The sequence below is a fragment of the Kryptolebias marmoratus genome, linkage group LG6 (assembly GCF_001649575.2).
Source record: "Kryptolebias marmoratus isolate JLee-2015 linkage group LG6, ASM164957v2, whole genome shotgun sequence".
Classification (NCBI taxonomy): domain Eukaryota; kingdom Metazoa; phylum Chordata; class Actinopteri; order Cyprinodontiformes; family Rivulidae; genus Kryptolebias; species Kryptolebias marmoratus.
In genome coordinates this window covers 19430745-19453813 of record NC_051435.1, presented here as the reverse complement: position 1 = coordinate 19453813, position 23069 = coordinate 19430745, and the positions used below count along the sequence as shown (strand labels likewise).

The following is a 23069-nucleotide window of genomic DNA, read 5'->3' as shown; positions in this document are numbered from 1 at the left end:
CCAGAAGTTAATGCCAAGGTTGTGAGGAAAAATATTGCACAGTGTGTCGAGCTCTGAGTATGTGCCACCAAATTTTAGCTCAATATCTGTCAAAATGACTGAGTTGTAGCCATTTTTCTGGTAACTAATGTTAATTATCTTCAGCAGTCATCTTGACTTGGGTTCATTCCAAAAATTAATCAGTTACAGATGTACATGCAATGATTTCTTTCTGGTTCATGAGATATTTTGTTCATGCTACAGACAAAACAACGCATTCACACACCAGTATGGGCAAAAACATCATTGCTCTTTCATCTTTGACAGCAGGCAATGACAAATAAGTAAATAAATGATGATAGCAACTTCATATCATTGGACACCTTAAGGTGTTTTCAGAGGAAAAATGGGACAAAACTGAAATGTTTCATTGCTTGCAGGTCTCAGTGCCAGAACACTTTAAAAGTCTTACAAGAACGTATAGCAACATTAGAAACTAATTAAAGTTTTACTACAGTTTTGGGAGTAGAGGCCCGAAACTGGCTGGCTGCAGATGAACAAGTTAAAATAGGCGACAAACAAATAAAAAAGGTAAAACAAAAACAATATATTATTCCTACATGTATGCAAAAAAAAAGTTTAAGTACAGTAAAAGGAAAAATCTCTGCAATTTTACTGTAATGGTAAAAATTTTCATCCTGTATTTCTTCGCACAGCTATAAATCAAACATGCAAATTATGCATCAACACTTGCAGCTGATCGCAAATAGATGGCTATGGTCTTTGGCAGGAGTGTGTTGTACAACGTGGACAAATTTTGCAAAAAGCTGGAAGGGGGGATGGTGGAAAAACAGGGTTTTGCTGAAACCCATAAGAAAACCCAGTCCTTTTTGGAGCTCTGTAGCTCAGTCATACCTTACAGTAGAAACATCATGCAAAGTTTAAACAGCTCACAGAGGGGTGGACTTTACATGTCTGGACAGGCACTTTGATATCCTTCATGGTTTTGACACAATCCCAGTTTAAGTTGAATGATTTTTACAGATTTTTACATTGAATGTTTGACAGCTGATAATGTCACACTTTCGAAATGTCTACAAATGACAAAAAAAAAAAAAATCAAAACCTTTGCAAACCACCTCCTGTTACTCTCACAAGTCTTTTGGGTTCATATTCAAACAATACATCAAATTGTAGCCATTGTTGCTTATTTGTCCCTGACGGTTATAGGACTTAGTTCTCCCCCCAGAATGCAGAGAGTGCACAGCACACAGCAAAGCTTTTACAACTTTCCAATTATCTTCTCTCAAAATATGCTCTTTAAAACTGGAAGTGACCATCAGTCTTCTGTCACTTACATATATGATATTTTTAAGATCTGACTTGTGGTTTCCACGCAGTAACCAGTAACTGTTTGTTTGAGGCTTACTTTTCAGTCCGCCATTTTGTTTATGTCTCACTAACTTGGCAGTCAGAGAGTAAGCGACACAGTTGTGTGGTTACCATGGTGACCATAATCAACTAAGCAGCTTTAACATTTATTTTGATCTCTTTACACTTCTTATACTGTTCAGACATCAAAATGTAGGAGTTTTTTTCTGATCTTAGATTATCACAAATTTATGTTGGAATGGTGAACAGAAGCTGCAATGGCACTCTTCAACATTTCTTTAAAGATTTCCCAGTTACACACCTGACATCTTGATCTTTTCTGCTGTAGGGCGGATTTAACAGTTTAAGTTCAAACTAAAATACTGAGGTAAACATCAGGGCTGCTGGTGCAGATGTCTCTTACCTTGGTTTGGAATCCATGGTTCCTCAGCGAACAGTCAGTGAATGCACCGCTGCATCACATCTACTGAACAGAGGCAAAAGCTGGAAACCAGCCAGAACAGCTGATTGGCTGAGCTGTTTGTTCAAATAATGATGATGACAGCATGTGGTTAATGCATGCCAACATCCTTATTACTGCCTGCAACAGAGGCCAGCATCTTTCTCTGAGTGGGGTTTCTTTTCTTCTTCTTTTTAAGTTAGTTATAACAATCTCATGACTATTGGTGGAATAATAATAATTTCTAATCTCATCTGATTTGGAACTCTCAGATTAATTAAGATATTATGTGGGCTTTACTTAGATAACATGCTTTTGTTCTTTAAGTCATCTAACAACAATCATATTCATCAAATGTCATCTTGTTAAAGATAACAGAAGGGATGTTTACCTTGTGTGTGTGTGTGTGTGTGTGTGCGTGTGTGTAGGCTGGTACTCTCATGACCAGGATGTATGAAACTGGCAGAGTCACCAACCCGTCCCTTGGTCAACAAAGCAGCTCCCACTCTGCCGTGCAGACTGATGGATTTCAGTCAACTCATGTTGGAACAACCGTTGTCTAAACTCCGCTCAGTGCCTGTTTTTCTTTTCTTTTTTTTGTTAACTCTTTTTATGTACAGTATACTCCAAAACCAAGCCGCAGAACTCATTTAGACCAGGTCCACATGGAAATGCTGTTTATCCAAAACTATCTGTTTGACATTTCTAAAAATAATCCTCATAAACACAGCCCCATGCATCCATTTTCTTTACCTATTTTTCAATACAGGCCAACTGGGAGTCGGTGCCAAGCTCCAGCGGTCATCATGTAAAAGGCAGGGTACACCCTGGACAGGTCACAAGTCCATTGCAAAGACACTTCACTCGATCTAGTTAGATAATGGAGTATCAGAGCCCTGCACCTACTTTTGATCCAAACGGCTCTAATAGAATAGAATAAGCCTTTATTTGTCCCTCAATGAGGAAATTCAAGTGTATCAGCAGCAAAGTCATATGCAAACAATTACAATAAAAAAAAAAACAAAATCAAAAAATGAAAAGCTATACAACTGTGTCAAAAATACTGAGTTAATAAACAGTAGGTATTAAAACGTGCAAGGGTGTTGCGTGAGTGGAAGTGTGGAATCGTGCTTTTATTTGTGCAAAAGCAGGCAGTGCAGAAGAAGACGGAGCTCTGTGCAGAGAACAGCAGGAATGTGGAGTTTATTTGGTTTGTTGGGAGCAGTGCTGGTCGGACAGCCTAACAGCTGCTGTCGCTCCTTTGTGCATTTAGGATCCAGCAGCCTGTCACGAGGTGGGGTTTCAAGTGCTGTTACAGTGTCATACACTGCGTGAGCGTCATTGTCCAGGAGTGATGTCTGTTCCAACCACCTGTACTGGATCCGGGGTGCATCCCTGATGAGCTTATCCAAGCTTTTCCTCTCAGCTGTTGTTAAGCTACAGCTCCATCAGACCGCACCATAGAATACTATGCCACAACTGTGTCAACAAAGGTCTTCAGGAGCTTTCAAAAAGACCTGAGTCTCCTCAGCAGGCAGAATCTGCTCAGACCTTTTCGGCAGAGTGCATCAGTGTTGTGTCCTGTTCAGGTGAACACCCAGGTACTTATAGGTCCTCTATCTCCGTGTTTGTTCCAGGACATTTAAGGAAATGGCACTGTTCATCAACCTTGTCTGCTCATTAAAGTCACACTCAGGGTCGTAGATCAGACAGGAGGTGGGATTATGACATTGTAGATAAATGGCCGTGTTTAGGCTGACCACACAAAAACATTAGGGTGGTGTTTCAAGATTTTCTCACTCTGGAACCCACTTTTTAAAAAAAAATACCATTTAGAGGCTCATCAAACATTGTTTCAGTGCAGATTTTTACATATTAACAAAGAACTGCTCTCATATAGACACCAGAAGCCGGCAAAGTCCTCCAGGGAGGTTGAGGGCAGCTGGCAACGCCTTAAGGGCTGGTCATTATGTGCTGTCACCACCTGGCTCGCAAGGTGATGACAAAAGTGTAGATACACCATTTTAAGCAGCCCAAACTGTTTTTTAAATGAAAATAACTTAGAATTAGTCAAATGGCTGAAAAATGGGAATGTGATGCGTGAGCGTCAGTTGGTCAGTAGTGCAGGATGTTGTTTTGTGTGAATTAAATCATAAACCAAATTAAAGGCCTAGCATTCGTTGAAGGAATGCATATTGCCCGCTCCGCTGCCTTTGTCAACTAAGATCATCTTGTGTTGAGAAATGACAACGTAGACAAGAGCTATTTTGGTCAAACCTTTAAAAATAACATTACACACCATCTCATTTGACATTGTGATATTTCACATGATCCGTTAGTGCTCAGAGCATGTGTTGTGAATGACTATCAGCTACTACCACACCAAATTTTAGCTCAGTATTTGAGAATTTAACCAAGTTACAGCCATTTCTGTGTTGGCTAAGATCGATTACCTGTGGCAGCCATTTTGAAATGGGTTAATTTCACTGCTGTTGTGCTAAAATTTGGTATGGTAGTAGCTGAGAGTCATTTACAACACATAGTCCCAGTGCTACTCATTGCACACGATTTTAGCATTTACTGTTGGAGTCAACCCTGTTTGTCTGTTAGCAAAATATCTCATTAACCACTGGGTGGATGTTAATAAAATTTGTATAAGTATTTTTTGGTTGTACATGTCTACAAATGATTAACTTTTGGACTCAAATCAATTCAAGATACCTGTCACAGCTAATCAACAAGAGTCAACACAAAAATGGCTGTAACTCAATGAAGTTTACAGATATTGAGCTACAGTTGGTTGTGGTAGTTGCTGACAATATTGTGCAATATTTTAATTTCAAGGTTTTACTAAAACACCTGGAACTTTGTAATTACTCATCATATTTTGATCTTAGCATAAAATAAAACTCTGGCATGAAAGGCTGTTTATTTCACGGAATGCTTGGCCTTTTAATTATGTAAGTTTTCATGCATGGGCATGTATGTGCTTGTTGGATAAAAGTTGTTGGATTTCCCTTGATGAAATTACAAATAGTACAAAGATGCCTTCTTTTCTTGATTCATGAAGAAAAGCTTAGCTGAAAGAAAGAACTATCTGCATTCCTTACTAAAACATCCAGAAGTTGGCAGTTCTGGGAGATGAACCAAATGTGTGCGTTATGTAATTTGTTTTTTAGAAAATACAACAAAACACTGTTTTCCCATACTTTGTTTTCCTTATTCCACACTTATCCACACCTGGACAAGTACTCAAATCAAATTCTGTACGTTTATGTTTCTGCAGGACGCCAGGATCCATAACATCTGTAGAACTGTCCTGGGTTGTGTCTGTTGACAAATGTTAAACTACATTAAATCTAAGGAGAAGCTGTTTAGAGACATAGAAGCAGGAATTTTAAACTTCCTCCTAAAAATCCTTGTTACAAATAAAAGGACGGTAACTAACCGCTTCACACTCAGAACATTAAATTATCACCCACAAGTCAAATTAAATAAACCAAAAACACATCTTAAGAAAAATAAATTGCATAAAACAAAACCAGAACAAAAACTACAACTATTAAATGTAGATTACTGAACATGAGATCTTTCTCATCTAAGTCTCTGTTAGGTATGATTTGATAACTGATCATTATGTTGATTTATTTTGTCCCACAGAAACCTGGCTGCAGCAGGTTAGGATTTGAATCTGGATACAAATTGAATGATTAGGGTTTTTTTTTTTAATTTGATTATTTTTAACAGTGCCCTGAGATGACTTTTGTTGGGAACTGGCGCAATATGAATGAACTGAATTGAAATTAAATGCTTCATTAACATCAGAGAGTAAAACCTACCTGAGTCTCAGAAGTGCGCGCCGTCATCTGTCTCTAAAATATATTTCGCTTTATAAGTTTTTTTTCTTCTTTGAGGTGCTTTGCTGCCCCCTGTTGGCCACAGCAGACACACGCACAAAACGGAATCAACATTTGCTTTATCTGACTTTAACAATCAGTCAGTTTTAGTGTTGCATCAGTGTCATTTTTTCTGTTGTTGTTATTATTAAAAGGTTATAAAGCAGGGATAAAAAGAAAGTGATTGACATAGTTTTTCCAGAATCAGAAAGCGAACATGTTAATAATCAGAGTGCCTTCCTGTACAAGATTCTCCATCCCTGCCTGTTCTTGTCACTACTGCTTAGGTTTTAATTTATGTGGGTAAAACTTTGGTTGAATCCAGACTCGGAGTAGCCAATCAGGACAATTCCAGATAGATTTATGGGTCGCAACGGCTGGTATTAAGTTACTATCAACTTTCAATTTTCCGACGATGTCACACAAAGAAGCAGTGTGTTTGAGGTGTGCCTTAAAATGCAAAAAAATGCCTCCAATAAACTCTTTTTTGATGTTGTTGTTTTTAGTTCTTTAATATTTTTTTTAGTTCTTTAAAATTTGAAACAACAAAAGTACAGTAATGTAAAAACAAACAAACAAAAGAAACAAAAAAAATAGACAAAAAACAAGCAAATGTACATGAACAATGTCTAATGTCTAAGATAAACAAGTAATCCAAGCAGTCCAAACAAAAGGGTGGAAGGCTGAAGCTGCAGCTTCTAAACACAGACCTCTCTTACATTTCATAATTCTTCGTATGAACACAAGACATTTATAATAATCAAAAGTCACTTATTTAAATTCCTAATTAAAAAAGAACCTTAACAGCAAACAAGCTAAGCAAAGCTTAATTTTTTTATTGTTTTATCTAAAACAGAAGAAAAAAAAACTGTATACATCACAATCTTCACAAAACATCACATGACAATATAACACAACTTCAATTTTAAAGCTTTTTAAACCCAAATATGTACCAATTATATAATCGTACTTAGTAGTAGAACATGGGATCCATCTGTTCATTTTACAATAATACACTTGATCACACCTTTAAGTTCCCCCTAAAAATTGCTCTTAATAAATGTTCCTGTTATTTTCCCCACTAACAATGAAATGCAGTTTTCACTCTTACTTTCAAATATAAATAACCTTCATAAATGATATTGTACTTGACTTAATGATAAAAAAAATAGTATAATCAGCCAGGAAGGCCATAATTTACAACATGATAAACAAACAATTGTTATCAGAAACATAATATCTGTCTGGAGTAAATAACAAAGATTATTTCTTTGATCATTATAAGAAGCTTAGTGTATTATTCTGACAGCTCTTTTTTGAAGTTTAAATTTGTTTTCAACACAATGTAACATATATGCCATTACAATAGAGCAGCACAATATATGCAAACATTTTACATCCAATATGTCTCTAACTATACAAAATACAAACAGTTTTTGATAACTTATTTTATTTTATATATGCTACATCTGATTTACAAAGATTATGATTTATAACCATACCTTAAAACATAACTTCAACTATCCAAATTGTCCCTAATGCCACAAAACAACATAATGTAGTTTTATTTACATTAAGAGACAACTTATTAACATCAAACCATTTTTTAACCAAATCAGTTCACTTTCAACGATTTTTACTAATTATTTACATCTACTCCTGAACTAGATAAGTTGGTATCATCTGTAATATATATATAGTTTTTAACTTAGTTACAGAACAAATATTTATGTACATTAAAAATAATTTTGGTCCCAATATTGAACCTTGTGGAACACCACAGGGTATTCTCCTTAACTGTATTATTGATTTTTACAGATTGAAACCTATTGTTCAGTGATTTACAACACCTATTATTTCATATCGTTCACATTTCTGCAGGAGCAACGAATGACTGATTGTGTCTCAAGCTTTACATAATTCAATATACACCCCCACAGCTCTTAACTCAAGATTAAGACACTCAGAGTTATTTTAACTGCAATGTAATCAGCCGTTATGGAACCACAAAACTGGAGTTTCCCCTCTCAGGGAAAGTTAACGGTTTAAGAATAAACTTAGTTTGTTAAAGCTCCTTTCTGGAATATCCCCATGGATATACAAATGGGTGAATACAACCACAGCTGGACAGAAACACAACATATTACACAAAGATATTTATTTGACTAAAAAACAAACAAAATGCCTGACTCCAAAGTTGCCAAAATGAGCAATACAGATTTTGAGCTTTTTTAATTGTTTAATTGTCTTCTTAGTTTTTCACACATTGCTGTGGCATATTGCCTAGGCCTCCTTCACCCTTTTTTTTACATGTGTTGGCGAGGTCTTCAGGATGCAGTAGGTGTCCAAAGATATGATAGAGCATGATAACTCCATAAAGATTTTTGAGAATGCACAAAACTTCCTTAATGAGATTGTGGTGGTTTATCTCAGGAACTGCAGATAGAAATTAGCTCTGACAGCTACAATATGGTACAAAGAATATGTTTGTTGTGATTAATGTGATTATACATGGTCCCTGTCCAATAAACTGATTAAATAAATCACTGTGGAGGCAGCATATCCTTGATTTGGGACCCATGCACTGGTGTGGCTTGGTTGCTGAGAATTTCAAGAAGTGGCCCTGCCTAGGCTACATGGCAATGAGAAGAAATGCGTGGCAGTAGTGTGATACTAGTTTGAAGTAATCCTCTGCATGTAGCTGTTCCTGACACAGTCCGACAGAGTGGCGCCATATATAAAACATTGTGAGGGTGGGGCAGTCTCTCTGGGATGCAGAAAATAGCAGCATCATGATTCTCTTCACACTGAAAGAGGTTTTCAAAGTGTGCTGCAATCCAGCTACATTCTTTTAGGTTGTGAAGAGTGTAGCACATATGTTAAAGTCTTAGTTAAGTAAATAATTAATGACGCAAAGTAATATATCATGTTGTTTGTGTTTTTTGATTTTTTTTTAACCTCATTTTAGGGCCAGATGAAATCCAAAAGATCTCATTGGAAAATCCTTAAATTAAAAAAAAAAAAAAAGGTTTACTTTTTCACATGACTAGATAAATCCAAGAAAGTAAAAGAAAATAGTTTATATTAAAATGCTTAACCTCTTCAGCAGGTCTTCAAGCTCTGTAGTAGCCTGTTAGTCACTCAATCATTCAAATCAGGTGTGTCAGAGCAGAGAAACAACTAAAATATGCAGGATGGTGGCCCTCCAGGACCAGGATTAGACACTGCTGTTTTAGAGAGAGCAATGCAGCATAAAGACACTAGCTGACGAAGGTAGGGGGATATGAGGGTTTGATGTGAGAGGTTCCAACAATTTGCTTGAATGTTTAGAGAGACGACAGAAAAACCAGTAGAGGTGTAGGAACCAACAAACTTTGGCTGAGGGGACATAAAGTATTTGTTAAAGAGTATATGTTAAAGAAAGTGGATAAATCTTGATAGAGCACTTAGTAGGTCTCAAGCAAAGGCCCTGTCAAGGTGTTGGAGCAGAAGATTTAAGATAAGAAGAACTTAGTGGGTTGAGCAACTTTCATTGGTACATAGTCTGAAATAAGGACAATAATTTTTGGCAGGAGTCTCTGAGGACAACTTAAAGGATTAGGAACATAATTTACAGACAGAGAAATATTCCAGGATTTAAAGGATGAGAGGAAGACACTTGTTGGCAACTGGAGCATGAAGAATTTTGTCAGAAGAAATGAAAACCTTTCCATAACGGGAAGACATCAGGAGGATACATGAGTGTCCAGAGGAGTGAGGGAGAAAGGGATGGGAGGAAGGTTTGTCAGTAGGCGTTCAGAGCATCAATACCTGCTGGCGAGAGAACCAAGGCTTGTAGAAGGTCAGACAGAGAAACAATTCCTCTCACCACATCATCCCTGTCAACCAAAACCAGCCGATGCACCTGATGGGTAAATACAAAAGGGTTCAGTTCGTATCTATAACACAGACAAGTTTAGCTACATTATTTAAGGCAATGGGAGTTTTCAGTTAGGACAATTAATTGTGAAAAATAAAATAAATTGTATTTGACAACATTTTTATGGCTGTAAGCTTTTAAATGTGTATTCATTTATGGTGGCATCATGTATGTAAGCTCAAATCATCATAGGTCTTGGCCAGTTGGATTTGTTGAGGAGTAAATGACCAAAGAGGACTTGTCTTTGCAGCCATAATGTGGAACTACTGTATGAGAATATACTTTCAAAAACCAATTTACAAAGACACTTGTTGCAGAACAGAAGCACTATTTTGTTTCACCTACTATGCACAAAGACACAAAGCATGTATATCTTCTGTTGCTCATCCAAGATCAAGTTGCAACAGTTAAAGCAAAAATCCCCTGACCTTCCTCTCCCCAGCTTTCTCCTCCAAATTATCGAGACAAACTTCAAATTGCTCCCAGGTCAGTCGTAACATATAATTTCTTCAGCATATCCCAGGTCTTCCTCAAGATCTCCAACTAGTGGGACATGTCTAAAACATTTCTTTTGGATCCCCAGAGGGCATTCTTATCAGATGCCCAAACTACCTCAACCGGTTCCTTTTGATGTTGAGAAACAGCACATCTACTTGACTTTGTAGAGGAAATATATTTCAGCCACTTGTACTCATGATCTCATTCATTCGGGGAATATTCATAGCTCATGACCAAAAGTAAGGGTTGAAACATTGATTGGTTGTTAAACTGAGAGCTTTTTCCATTCTGCTCAGCTTTCTCTTCACCATGACAGATTGGTACAGTATCTGCATCGCTGCAGACATTGTCACAATCTGCCTCTCCCATTCCATTCTAACCCCGCTCATGAACAGGACCTAGAGCTACTTGAAAACCTCCACTTAGGGCAGTGGCTCATTTTCAACTCAAAGGTGGCAGTTTAATCTTTTTCGATTGAGGACCATGTCCTCAGACTTGGAGGTGCTGATCTTTTTCCCAGTTGCAAACTTGGCTCAACAAGGCGAACAGGACACATAAACCACAAAACACAAAAACCCCTAAAACTAAAGACCTCCCACCTTTTGGCTGCTCCTAAAGTTGTGAACAAAATCTGTGACAAAGGATAATTCTGGTGTAATCCCACACTTAATGGAAACAAGCCTGACTTATTACTGGGAATGCACATTTTGTATCTTTTACTGCTTCACAAGGCTGAACTTATTTCCCCCTGCCATTAATATCAGTCCAATAATATTAATCCATGTGTGACGGTTCTTCATGGCACATTTAATGAAGCTGCAGTGGAGTACCTCAGCCTTTGCAATGCGATCAATGATGGTCTCCAGTGTTTCATGGGGGTAACACTTGAGTACTCCCTCCACCCAGCAGGATCTGGAAGCAATGGCCTCCTGCATCGTCATGTTTAGGTTATTGTAGTTTTTCTGTGCCGCAAGGTTCTTAAAGACAGACAGAGGATAGTGGTTATACTTAATTAATTTAACAATAGCTGCTTTTGAATTTGTTTCTAATATAGAAGTAGCAATGATGTTGTAGACTCCGAGAGTTTCACTAAATTCTGTCCAGTGGTTCATGAGATATTTTATTAAAATAGTATCTTATGAGTAGTTATTGATCAAACATGACAAAATGACTAAATAGTTTTAAAAAAAATGTACTTACAATGACGTCAAACCTGGAGTACAGAGCCACCACTTTACCTGCAAGGGATATACAGAGAGATGAGACAAAAGCTGCCAAAAATTCACAAATCAGCTTTTTCAAAGGCTGACGATGTGGCTACATAACATCCTGCTACAACACATCATCTGCTTTAAACTCATCCAAAAGAAGTCCAGCATCTCTAAGACAGTTTGACTAAGAAGTAATTAGATAAGACGCTACTGAATGAACTGGAATACAGAGGAAATGAAAGCAGGAATCCTTAAAGGAATGCATGTCATTTATCACCTTGCATGTCAATGCCATTAAACAAAGATGTTAGCACTCTTGTAGCCCCTATCACACTAGATCTTAGGTCAATATCTGTATAAATGACTGAGTTATGGCCAATTTTGTGTTTGCTAAACAAACATATGCACACACACTCACAAAAGCAAGTACATGATCGCTTTTCATTGCAGCAGGTGATAATTAAACCTTAAGTGTTTGCTTCATTTTGGATTACCTTGCTCATTGACTACAGGCAATGCTGACACTCTTCTCTCCACAAACACTGTCAAAGCTTCGTAGACAGAAGCAGATTCCTGGATTGTTGCAATATGCTTAAAGGTACCAATTGGCACCTCACTTATTTGCTTTTGAAGAAACCTTGGTTTGGGAATCATGGATCCCTGAAAGAGCAGACATAATGGTTTCGTTAAAGCCTTCATATTTCCATATCTTACTGTGGGATTACAAAATTAAATGTCTGCTTACAAAAATGTGGAGGAACTTAAGGATGCGCTTGTGAGTTAGTATGTGTAACACATTTCCTGACACTGGGTCAATCACTGGCAGCCGATGGATTTTATTCTTTAACAGGGAGTAGATGGCATCAAACAGACTGTAGAGACAAATATATATTATGCTTAGGTTTTCACATGGTCTCAGAATATATTGTATTTAAAAAACTAAAATGAACCTCAGTATCCATTATTTCATAAGATCTAGTGGTTGAAAATATACTGAGTCAGAACTAAAAAAAAATAATAATAAAGTTTGTCTTCACCTGGACTCAGGTGTGATGCTGATTAGTCTGTTCAGAGAGTACTGAAGATAGATTTCTGCAGACAGAAACACAAGCTAAACAACACAATCTCAAGCAAATGTGAAAGTTTCTTTAAAGGAGACTTATCAAGCTGACAGTGTTTGAGGTTTTTATATAATGTCTATGATTTGTTTTCATGTGAAAAAGGAAGGAAAGAAAAACAAAGGATAAATGTGGTTGAGGATCAGGCAGAAAACACCATCTGCATCCTCTCATGCTGCTGAACTGGGTTTCCACCTCCACTGAAACTGATCCTGGAGGATCAGAAACCTCCAAAATACAGTATATAGGAAAACAACGATTTAAAAAAATATGTGAAAAATCATGTTCATGGCTTTTGGTGGACAACCCTTTCTTGGCAGTTTACTGTGGTGGAATCATCTTTACATTTCCTAATAATGGTTTTAAAGGAACTATCATTAGGACATGGAAGGACGATGCTACCAAGGCAATGGACCCGTCTGCAGAATTGTCACCTTAACGTGGTGTAAGGGTTTGCGTACCCCTCGTATCCTGGGGGGCTTTGTTGTCTGGGGCAACAGGTTGGGTCTTCCATGTCAAATTGACCTCAGGGGAGGTGTCAGACAAAGAGAGATTCAAAGATCTCAATGGTAAAACAGCACTTTCATCAGGGTACGTTGGCCAGAAAAGAAAAACCAAGGCACACCCCTGGAGCCTTGGCTCCTGGGGTTCATCCAGCACAAGCCCGAAAAAAAAGACAGGAGGCCACCTCCACCTGCAAAGAGGACTGTGGAGGTAGGGTGCCACGCAAGTCGACTGGCAAGTGAGGGAGGATACCTAGACGATCCAACTCCTGGAGGCCTAAACCCCCAGGAGGGATGTGGTATGCCACCTCACTAAAGACCATTGGTGCCTGAAGGTGATGGAGGCCATCAAGGTGAAGGAGGCTTTCAGAGCTTGGCAGTCCAGGTTCTGCCTAAAAACATTTGAAGGACCAAAGGAAAAAAAACGAGCTGTGATGCACCCTTCCTTGATGTTGTGCCCCACATCATGAAAACCACAAGTCTATAATAACTTAATGTTTCATTAGATGACAAATAGAAAATTGGAATTAGCATTCATCATTTGTCTATCATTGAGGAAAAACAAAGATAGACAAATATTAGTTTTTTGTTGGAGTAGAATATACTGGACAAAATACTGACAGAGCATTATTAAGTCTTTTCTTTCTGAATTCATATTTTAGCTAGAAAAAATACCTACAGATAAGACTTTGTAGTTTTTAGAAAGGCAAAACAAATGAGTTAAAACAGTTTGGATTTTGCTCTTCTGGGGTTCAGTGAATGCATCTTGATATAAAGGTGAAACTTGGAGAAAATAAAAGTAAAGTGGATTTTACTCTGAACTGTTTCCCCTGCAAATCTACACAGCTTACTGATAAGGTAGGTAAGCTGGATTCAGACCTAATGTGACACTACAGGTTGTTTTCCAGAACATTTTATTTCTGTCACCAAAAAATATGCTGTCCAGCCAGAATCCTGTTTCATAATACTATGTCTCCTTTAAGGAAAATGAAATGTTCCATAAATCACACACTCAGCACAAGTTGCATATTAGCAGGTGAATGGGATTTTCAGACCTCTCCATGTTTCAATCTTGTGCTCTTCCAGTTCGTAGATCTGAACCTGCAGATAAACACGCATCTCATTTTCAACTCTCAGTGGAGGCAATGTTTAAGTCTTGATTGATATGCTTCTTTTTAACTCTGGATAACTAACAGAGATTTTTAAAGTCACATGAACTCAGCTCACCAGGGGAGACTTGTAGTAACGATGGAGAATGTTGATGAAATCAGTGATTGTCAGCATACCTGCACACACAAACACAAAACCATCCTGTGACACAATGCTTCATCCTGCAGGAGGTATGGTGTATTTTTTTGACATCAAGGGTACACCCTGGACAAGTCACAAGTCCATCACAGGGACACATATATGAGACAACCATTCACCATTCTCACTCACACCTAGAGACAATTCAGAGTTACCAATTAACCTAACATACATGTCTTTGATGTGTGGGAGGAAGTCTGTTTGTGAAAACCAGTTTTAACCTCACAGGTTTGCAACAATCTTCAAGTGTGTTTAATCTGTGGACACCCAGAAGCTTAACATGCATTTTTAAAGCTGGCACCACTTTAAATACACATGTCACAGCGGGGAGCAGAGTGTTTTGTCCTGTCTGTAATGCAACACCCTGACCTGCTTCCCTCACAAACATTTGACACCAGAGAGGAAACTGGAGATCACAAACTTTTTCAACGTCAGCTGCTGTAGAACTGAAACTCTTCTCACTGCACTGCAGCCCAATCAAAAATAAGAATAGAAAATACTGTTGACCCTTTCATTTTTCCAAGTACAACATCAATATTTCATAGCAGACAGTGTGAAGCCAGAAGATTGTCTGTTTTGTCTTGTCATCTTCATTTTACTTGGTATTCTGTGACTGATTCTGTACTGGATCTGGAACAGAATATCATGAAACTGATCAAGGAAATTGGATGAATCTACATGTTTAAAGGACAAGGGAGCAAGCCTAAGCTGGACAGGTGTGATCTCTGATCCCTCAGACAGCACTGCATCAAGGACTGCCATTCATCAGCAACTCATAAAGCCACATGGCCTACAGATTACTTTGGGAAACCTTTGTCAAGCTCTACAACAGAGCTACATTCACAAATGTTGCTTCAAATGGCACCCACTTCTTTGGGCTCCATTTGGGATGGACTATCACACAGTGGAAACATGAATTGTGCTCAGACGGATCTGTATTCCAGATCCTTGTTGGAAGAAATAGTCCAGTCTGTTGTCAGTAACAACTCCAAAAGCCTGGTTCTGTGATTGGATGGTCTGAGCTTGGATCAGGGTTCTGTGATGACAGCATTAATTTTACAGCACTATCTGCTGCCTTAAAGGACCACATCTTTTCCAGGGACATGATGTAAAACCACATTCTGCTCACATTCCAAAGGCTTGGGAAGAAGAGGGGGTGGGTTCTGGAATGGCCCACTTGCAGGCCTGAGCTGTCTCCAGTAGAAAATATGTCAGTGCTTGAAGTGGGCTTGTATTCACCGGTACATAGTACTGGCACTTCTGAATTTTTTCCTCAGCATATCATCACTTCTTATTGCATACTGCCGGTACGCAGTGTCACCACCTGTAAACTACAGTCATATAAACTAAATTACCCATAAGACACTGGTAAAATGCATGAAATCGGGATTTGTTTTACACTGCTTCTGAGTGGTTACATTTAGTGACACAGAAGGAATGACTGGCATGGACTGGCATGTGTCAGGAAGTTTCTGATTACTGACATAGAGATAATTGCTACTGTACAATGAAATGTCAGTCTTGGCCATTTAAGACTTGGATGCAGGTTCTCACTGTAATTTTCAGCTGTTATAAACAAAATTCTTCATTGAAAAAAAAATATTTAAAAAAGAATTGTGTTTTTGTAACTTAGACTTAATGGTTTGTGGTTGTTCAGTGTTATTGGATCACCGGCCAAGCCGCCCCTGATGCACTTTTGTGCCACCAAAAGAGGTAGTAACAGAGTAAACAGTCAACATGTGAAAAGGTAAGCTGGCTTTACGGCTTGATAATGTGATGAAGTAATGGCATACGATCTGTGCGAGCACCTGGTTGCATGATTAAATAACAACAGACAGATTTATTGTTGAGGGAAGATCGATGTATAGTGTTTAAAAAATTAGTTAACCACAAAGAGGATCACTAAACTGAACTGAAGTTAGTCGTGTTTTGAAAACGATTCGAGGGAGACGTCCGTCACACATTTCATTCGTTGTGCTCCCTGTCAACACAGCTGCTTTCTGCTCCATGCGGGACGTGGCTGACTCCGTTGGTCAGAGGAAGCGTAGGACAGCGATTTTGTGGAATTCTTTTGTGAAAGTGCCTTTTCTGACTAAAGAAAAAAAACAATCATTGTACTACAGTGCCAGTACTCACATTCGTTGAAAACAATGCTTTCTAAGTTCTCCGCTGTGACTTTAAAGCTATTCAGCAGTAACCTGGAAACACACAGACATGTGGTTCTTCTCACCGATAAAACACTGCAGCTTGTTGTCCCACAGTGGCGCTGCCCTCACGCCATTTGCCACCAAGGCAAAGAAAGCTTTCTTCACCTGACAAAAACACCTTGTCGTGACAATCTAAAATTTGTGTGTAGTTTTTTTTAATCATATTATTTCTTAGTCATTTTGCTGCAAATCATCCTACCTGCAGTGTTGTGTCAAAGATGACCAGTTTGGAGCTGGTGGGGATGGCATCGTAGCAGCTGTGACTCTTCATGAAGTTCATGTACGTGAAGGTGTCGGGGTCCACATCTGCAGGGGGGGCCAAAGGGTATGTTGCATATGTACAGACACCTAAAAATAAACAGCACAAAAGAAAAAACTTGAATCAAAAATAAAAGCTTTTTGTGATTTGACGTGTGTGATTTTCTGGCAGAAAGGAGTGAAACTATTCCACCAGAAAAACCTGGTCTGGAGGAGCCTGTGGAAGATCCTCCACTCTACTGTAAGTGTGTTAAATCTCTCTGCAGTAAAATATTGATTTGTTTCTCTACCAGGGCCAGAGCCAAGGTGCAAGTGATGTTTACTTGGTTGCACACTTACATTTTGTAACTGGAAGAAAAAAAAAAACAGGAAGAGAGAACAATTTCCTCAGTTCTTGTAGAGCATGTAGAAGCCTTGAGGCTCCAGCATAATCCATAAGAAGTCGAGAAGTCATTTCGCGGTCACGTGGTTGTGAGCCGATCGTTTTCACACACACCTCTACGAGACACTAGGATCAGACCTCCCGGAAATCTCCCCCTTCCTCCTACAGCTTTAAAACGAGTTTCTTCCTGCCGGCTTCTCAACTCTCCTGTCCTTGTACAGATTTTTGCTTCCCTTACCAACCAGATGTGTTTATTAAACCAACTGAGACAGTACACACTGTTAGGCATTTGTAAATTTGACGGTGCACAATAATGAGCAAATGAAGGGAACGTGTCCCGACGCTGCCCAGCCGAGATGCACTTCCTTCAAAAAAGGTTGGCCCAGACCTTGTGTCGCGAAGGGGCGGATGAAGAAATACATGAACAAAAAGGATGCAATTTTTGTCACACAACCACGTGAATGAGAGCTAACTTTGTGACTTCTCATGGAGTATGGAAAAGCCTCTAGTGTGGGCTACCACCAAGCAATGGCAGCATGAAGCCCAAGGGACTCTACACACAGGTCAGAGATAAAGTTATGGAGAAGTACAGATCAGTGTTGGTTTAAAATAATAAACATTGTGTTTGGATCTTGTGTTGTCTTTTGGATTACCAGTTTTAAGCATTGAAATATGTGATGCTGTGTTTTCTGATCACTGGCCTGTTGTGTTTGAAACCTCTTTGCACTATCATGGTTTTAAAACTTTGTCATCGTCGTGCTTTTAACGTATCAGCTGCTGAACAGTTTTCTGTTGCCAACAATTCTTGAATGTCTTTGCAATCAATTACAGTTAAATATCTGTATGAAATAACTTAGAAATAAACAAGACCTCTAACTTTCACTGTTTGTTTTTTTATGTGCATTGGCATCCAAGCTGGAGTTTCACTTTTCATGTAGATTCCCAACTCCAGTCCTGGAGGGCCACTATCCTGCATGTTTTAGTTGTTTCTCTGCTTTGACACACCTGATCTGAGTGAGTGAGTGATTAACAGGCTTCTGCAGAACTTAAAGAGCTGCTGAAGAGCAGAGAAACAACTAAAACATGCAGGATAGTGTTCCTCCAGGACTGGAGTTGGGAATCACTGAATAGAGCAGCCTGGTTGGTGCATAACTGATGAAGTAAAAAAATATATATATACAAACCCCCAAAAAGTTCTTTTTAAATTTGTGGTTCTAAGGCAACAAAACAAAGAAAATGTCAGTGGGGGTGAATACTTTGCAGTTCACTGTATAGCAAATCAAAAACATCTCATTTTCATCCTCTTTACGTTTGTTAATGGAGAGAATGTCCTCCTCCTCATACTCGTCCATCTCAAACAAAGGGATCTGTAAGAGGAAGAGCAAACAGTTACATTTACAGAAATAAAAAATGTGTAATGAATATGTTTTTACTTATGTAAAAATACAAAGCTTGTTTCGCCGTTCGTCATTTGAACTTGGAATTCGGAATTTTTAAGTTGGCCTAAAACATTCCCCAGTCAGATATGGAAAATCAGGGAAAGCTTATCAGGCCTGACCTCAAAATGTGTTCATAGCTTCAGAAACTGTCTGTTTTGTGTTTCTTTCAGTTTGTGTCTTATTAAATCATTTGATCTCAAAGTACTATCCAGCCTAAGATATTCCTAATGTTTCTAAAAACCGTTGTCATTGAACAGCTGGTGCCTATCTCCAGCAGTCGCCGTGCGAGAGGCGGGGGACACCCTGGACAGGTCACATGTCCATCACTGGGCCACATAGAGACAAATGAGACAAATGACAAATGAGACAAAGAACCATTCCCCCTCTCACTCACACTTAGGTACAATTTTAGAGATACCAATGTCTATACATGCATGTTTATGGTACCTGGAGTAAACCCATGCATGCTCAGAGAGAACATACAAACTCCAGATAAAAAGGCCACAAGGTGAACCGCAGAACCTTTTTGCTGTGTAGCGACTCTAACCACTGCCCCACTGTGCCGTCCTGAGATACATCACTAAGTCCTACAGTAGTGAGAGACAAAGAAGGTTGCTCTTATTCTCATCTGATTCACAGGAAGGTCTCAAAACAACGGACTTCGCATCTCCAACCAAACGTTAAAATGTCAAACATGTTGATTAGAGCTGATATTTACAGATCTGGTAAAAGCTTGTCCACAGTCTTCTGCTATTCACACAAAACTGGGTTCAAAGAGGGGTGTGAATTCTTTCGAGAAATGCTCAGCCTTCCGTTTCAAATGAGTTGAAGGATCACATAAACAGCGTCTTACTTCTGCAAAAGGCTCCATGGCTGAGGAAGAGGAGCCGCAGGTCTGCCTCTGTGGAACCACAGTCACCAGAGAGAGAGAGAGAGAGAGAGACGAGGGCCTGCTACCATCTCAGAGGAGCTGATGGAGATGAAGGATTGCAGGCATGCTTGGAGAAGAGCAGCACCAAGAACAGATACTGAAGGAGAGGTGCAGGATCAGGAACCAAAGAAAAGTAGGATCTGCTGAGAGGATCGGTGAATCTTTAGACAGCTGGGTCCAACAGCCTGAGAGAGACTGGGGTCTAAATCTGGACCAAAGGGTGAGAGAGGCCTGTGGTATTCAGAGGGAGGGAGAGGAGGGGGTAGGAGGGGCTGGAGGTAGCTAACAATGACCCTGCAGGATCATGTGGTCCCAGTTATTAGACCGGACCATTTCATCAGCACCAGCTCAGTTTGTCTGAAGGAAACGAACAGAGTCTCTGAACGGGACAATGTGGCCCCATGGTGTCAGATTTACCAAAAATAACACAAAATCTGTCCTTTCAGCTGCTCCAGTTTAACATGATTACCTCCCCACAGTTTGGACTTCATCGCCACCACAAACTACACATTTTCACTTCAACAACAACAAAAAACAATGTTCATCCATTTTTACTGAAAAATACGGCATTCAGCATCCATGACCGACGCCCGTCACTCCCACTATCTTATCTTGCATTTACGATTGGCCAATCATGTTCACTGACTCTGATCCTGGCTCAGATATATGCATTACTGTCATTTTTTTCACAGAAATGTCATTCATTGTCAATGTTTTGTCCCTCTGAGTTTTTAATAAATTAATTTGTAATAAACAAATTTATTTGAAATTAAGTGCCAGGCTGGAGAAAAGGGTTTTGAGGGTCATATGTAGGTTCCTTCAGCAAAAGTAATAAGCAGTGCTGATGAGGACTATTGGAAACAGCTGAGCAGGAAATGGAATGCTGCTGATTAGTTTGCTCACAGCTCCACCTGGAGGGAAAGACAAAAAAAAGGAGACAAGAGGGAGAAAGAGCTGGGAGAAGACAGTAATCCGAACAAAAAAGACTGAAATATTTGAGATTGGAGTTGTTTTAAGGCAGCAGAGTTCTAGTTTGGTCTTAACTGTGTTAAAACTAAAGTCCTCTCAGTATTAAACTCTGTTTCTCCAAATTAAGGTTGTTCAAAAAGTTGTCTACATGCTCAGAGCTTTAATCGAGCCCCATTTGAGCTGCAACCTTGGTGATCTAGTGGTTCTTTTGTTGATTTATCTGAGTAAAAGTTTTTAAACTTACTTGTGATTTTGTTGTGTCTCTTGTCAACACTCTCCTCTCAACCTTTGGACAGCTGGATTTAAATTCTCCTCCGGAGGTCATGGTCACTGAAGAGTCCTCTCTGATGATCCTCCAAAGTTGATCTTCATCTGCAAAGGAAACCCACGACTCCCAGGACATTTACCTGGCTCACCAGTCTGGGCCTCCACCAGGCTCTTCCCCTCCTTGGACTTCTGGATTTCCTCTGGCCTCCTCCTCGCACCGAATGCTGACTCGGCATTTCACACCATTTTCCTGTTTATAGTTCCTTTCATATGTTTTTTCTTATTTTTTTGCAAACAGACTACTTCTGTACACTTTGTACCATTTTAACAATTCATACATCAACATGGTCATCTCATAGGGACTAGTTAGCAGTTGTAATTTTTATAATTGTTGAATTTAACTTTATTTACAAAAGTTTTACTCACAGATATACATTGAGAGCTCTTCAAGTCATAAAAAAACAAAAATAAAACATTGTTCCTTGAAATCTGTTTTGGCATACTTGCTCTTTTTTCTTATGCTACTTTTAGCTTTTGTCTTGCTATTTTTAGCTTTTGACCTTTTAGCTATTTTTAGCATTTAGCTCCTGTTTTGCTCATTTTAGCTTTAGCTAATGCTTTGCCAATTTAGGTTTTTAGCTTTGGTTTACATAATTTTAAGTTATAGCTAAAGTTTTGCTAAGTTTAGCTTTTGTCCTGGTTGTTTTAACTTAAACAATTCAATTTATTAACTCTCTGGAAAACTTCAGCATTTTTGCAGAAAACGCAATTTCTCTGGTCATTTATAACTTCTCCGCAGAAACCCATTTCAAATGGCCGAAGTGTTCCTTTGGGAGACCGTAACAACTCGATTCTTTGGTTTTGACATCCTTCACCTCTACAATATTTAAGTGAACAGGAAAGACTGATTTTATTTTGAAAAAGGAAAACCTTCGCCGATGCCTTGAAGCGTTGCAGCTTTAAGGCTTCAGAGGTCCGGCTCTGTGAGACGTTCATGTTTCACTGAGCATTAACTATTTATAGACGCTCCGAGCGGTTCCAGGAGGACACCTCCTGAACACAGCTGACACTTTCTGCTCGCTCCCAAACTTCAGCTGATCTTTGGGAAACTTTTCACATTTTTTTTTATCTTTCGTCTCAAACAGTCGGCAGCGTAAATGTATAAAAATGGGTGTTTTATTTCTATAATCTGCTGAAAACAGCAGCTGCACGGCGTTGGAAGCTGCTCAATCGTTCCATGACAACGATGTGTTCGTTGACAGAAAATTTATCTTCAATTACTTTACAAGTTCTTAAACTTTTATTACCACCCAAGGCAAAAAAAAAGAAAAAGAAAACTACTGTGCTTTTCATTTTGTTGCAGCCATTATAGAACACAGAGATTTCATGCGTTTATATAGAGATGTAATATAGACATCATTTGGGGCATTTGGTGCAGAAGTAGTTTCTGTAAAAGTTGAAGTCTTTAAAGGCAAAATGCGGCAGATGATCTTCAGTTTGCCAACAAATGTGTAGACAAAACAAAACCCTGAACTGTTTCGAAATATGTCATGTCTCAGAAAAGAAGATTGGAAGAATTTGGTAAAATCGTCCGTCTACAACACAAAAACTCAAGAAAATATAAAGGGAAGCTGAAAGAATATCAGTGCATATGTAAAGGCAACGACTAAGGACCTTTTCTAGTCCTTTTAAGTTCCAACCTTCACCCATAGCAGTGGTGTCCAGTCTTGATCCTGAAGGGCAATTATCCTGCATGTTTTAGTTGTTCCTCTACTCTGGCATGCCTGACTTGAATGAATTAGTGAATAACAGACTTCTGCAAAACTTGGAGACCTGCTGCAGAGCTGAGAAACAACTAAAACATGCACTTAAGGACCAGGATTGGCTACAACTGACCTGTCGGTCATGAGGTATGGATCATGATTAAAAGGAACGAGGTTCTGGATGCAAGCGGCTGAAATGAGCTTCCTTTGTAGGGTGGCCGGGCCCAGCCTTAGAGAGCAGGCCACAAACAAACAAACTAACGAGTCTAGAACATCACCAACGACTGCACTTACCGACAGAGAACATCACAAACACTTCCAGCTTTACAATGCATCTTAGGAAGATAAACTACCTTTTGCTGCAAGAGGTTTAGAAATTATTTTCCCTTCGTTGTTGCTTTGACTCAGAAAATATTGGACCGGAATTTTACAAATTTCTATCAGCCCAAAATATAAAACCTTGTTATAGATGTGCTTGTTTGCTAAATATTTAGTGACATTTTTCTTGGTGACCTTACAAACAGTAAGATGAGGTATTTTACAACAAAAAAAATTATCCTGAAGTTGACATTCCTAGTGGTATATGAACC

At 38.9% G+C, this 23069-nt stretch overlaps 1 protein-coding gene across 1 annotated transcript; it reads right to left on the bottom strand.

Moving 5' to 3' along the window:
- Nucleotides 1-6211: 6211 nt before the first annotated feature.
- On the bottom strand, nt 6212-21919 carry prkag3b (protein kinase, AMP-activated, gamma 3b non-catalytic subunit). Its single transcript, XM_017410125.3, has 12 exons — nt 19403-21919; nt 18420-18477; nt 16670-16818; nt 16494-16575; nt 14183-14241; nt 14011-14056; nt 12372-12426; nt 12080-12206; nt 11829-11994; nt 11324-11361; nt 10954-11100; nt 6212-9610 (listed from the first exon to the last, which is right to left on the bottom strand). The coding sequence occupies exons 1-12, from the start codon at nt 19418-19420 to the stop codon at nt 9491-9493; spliced, it is 1065 nt and encodes a 354-aa protein (XP_017265614.1). The 5' UTR covers nt 19421-21919; the 3' UTR covers nt 6212-9490.
- Between the last annotated feature and the right edge of the window lie 1150 nt (nt 21920-23069).

Bases quoted from the DNA above. Each gene is read 5' to 3' on its own strand.
- prkag3b (XM_017410125.3), bottom strand. The intron at 16,576-16,669 runs GTAGGATGATTT...TGTTTTTGTCAG, and splicing joins TCTTTGACACAACACTGCAG to GTGAAGAAAGCTTTCTTTGC. The intron at 11,101-11,323 runs GTAAGTACATTT...TCTGTCTTTAAG, and splicing joins ACTCCAGGTTTGACGTCATT to AACCTTGCGGCACAGAAAAA.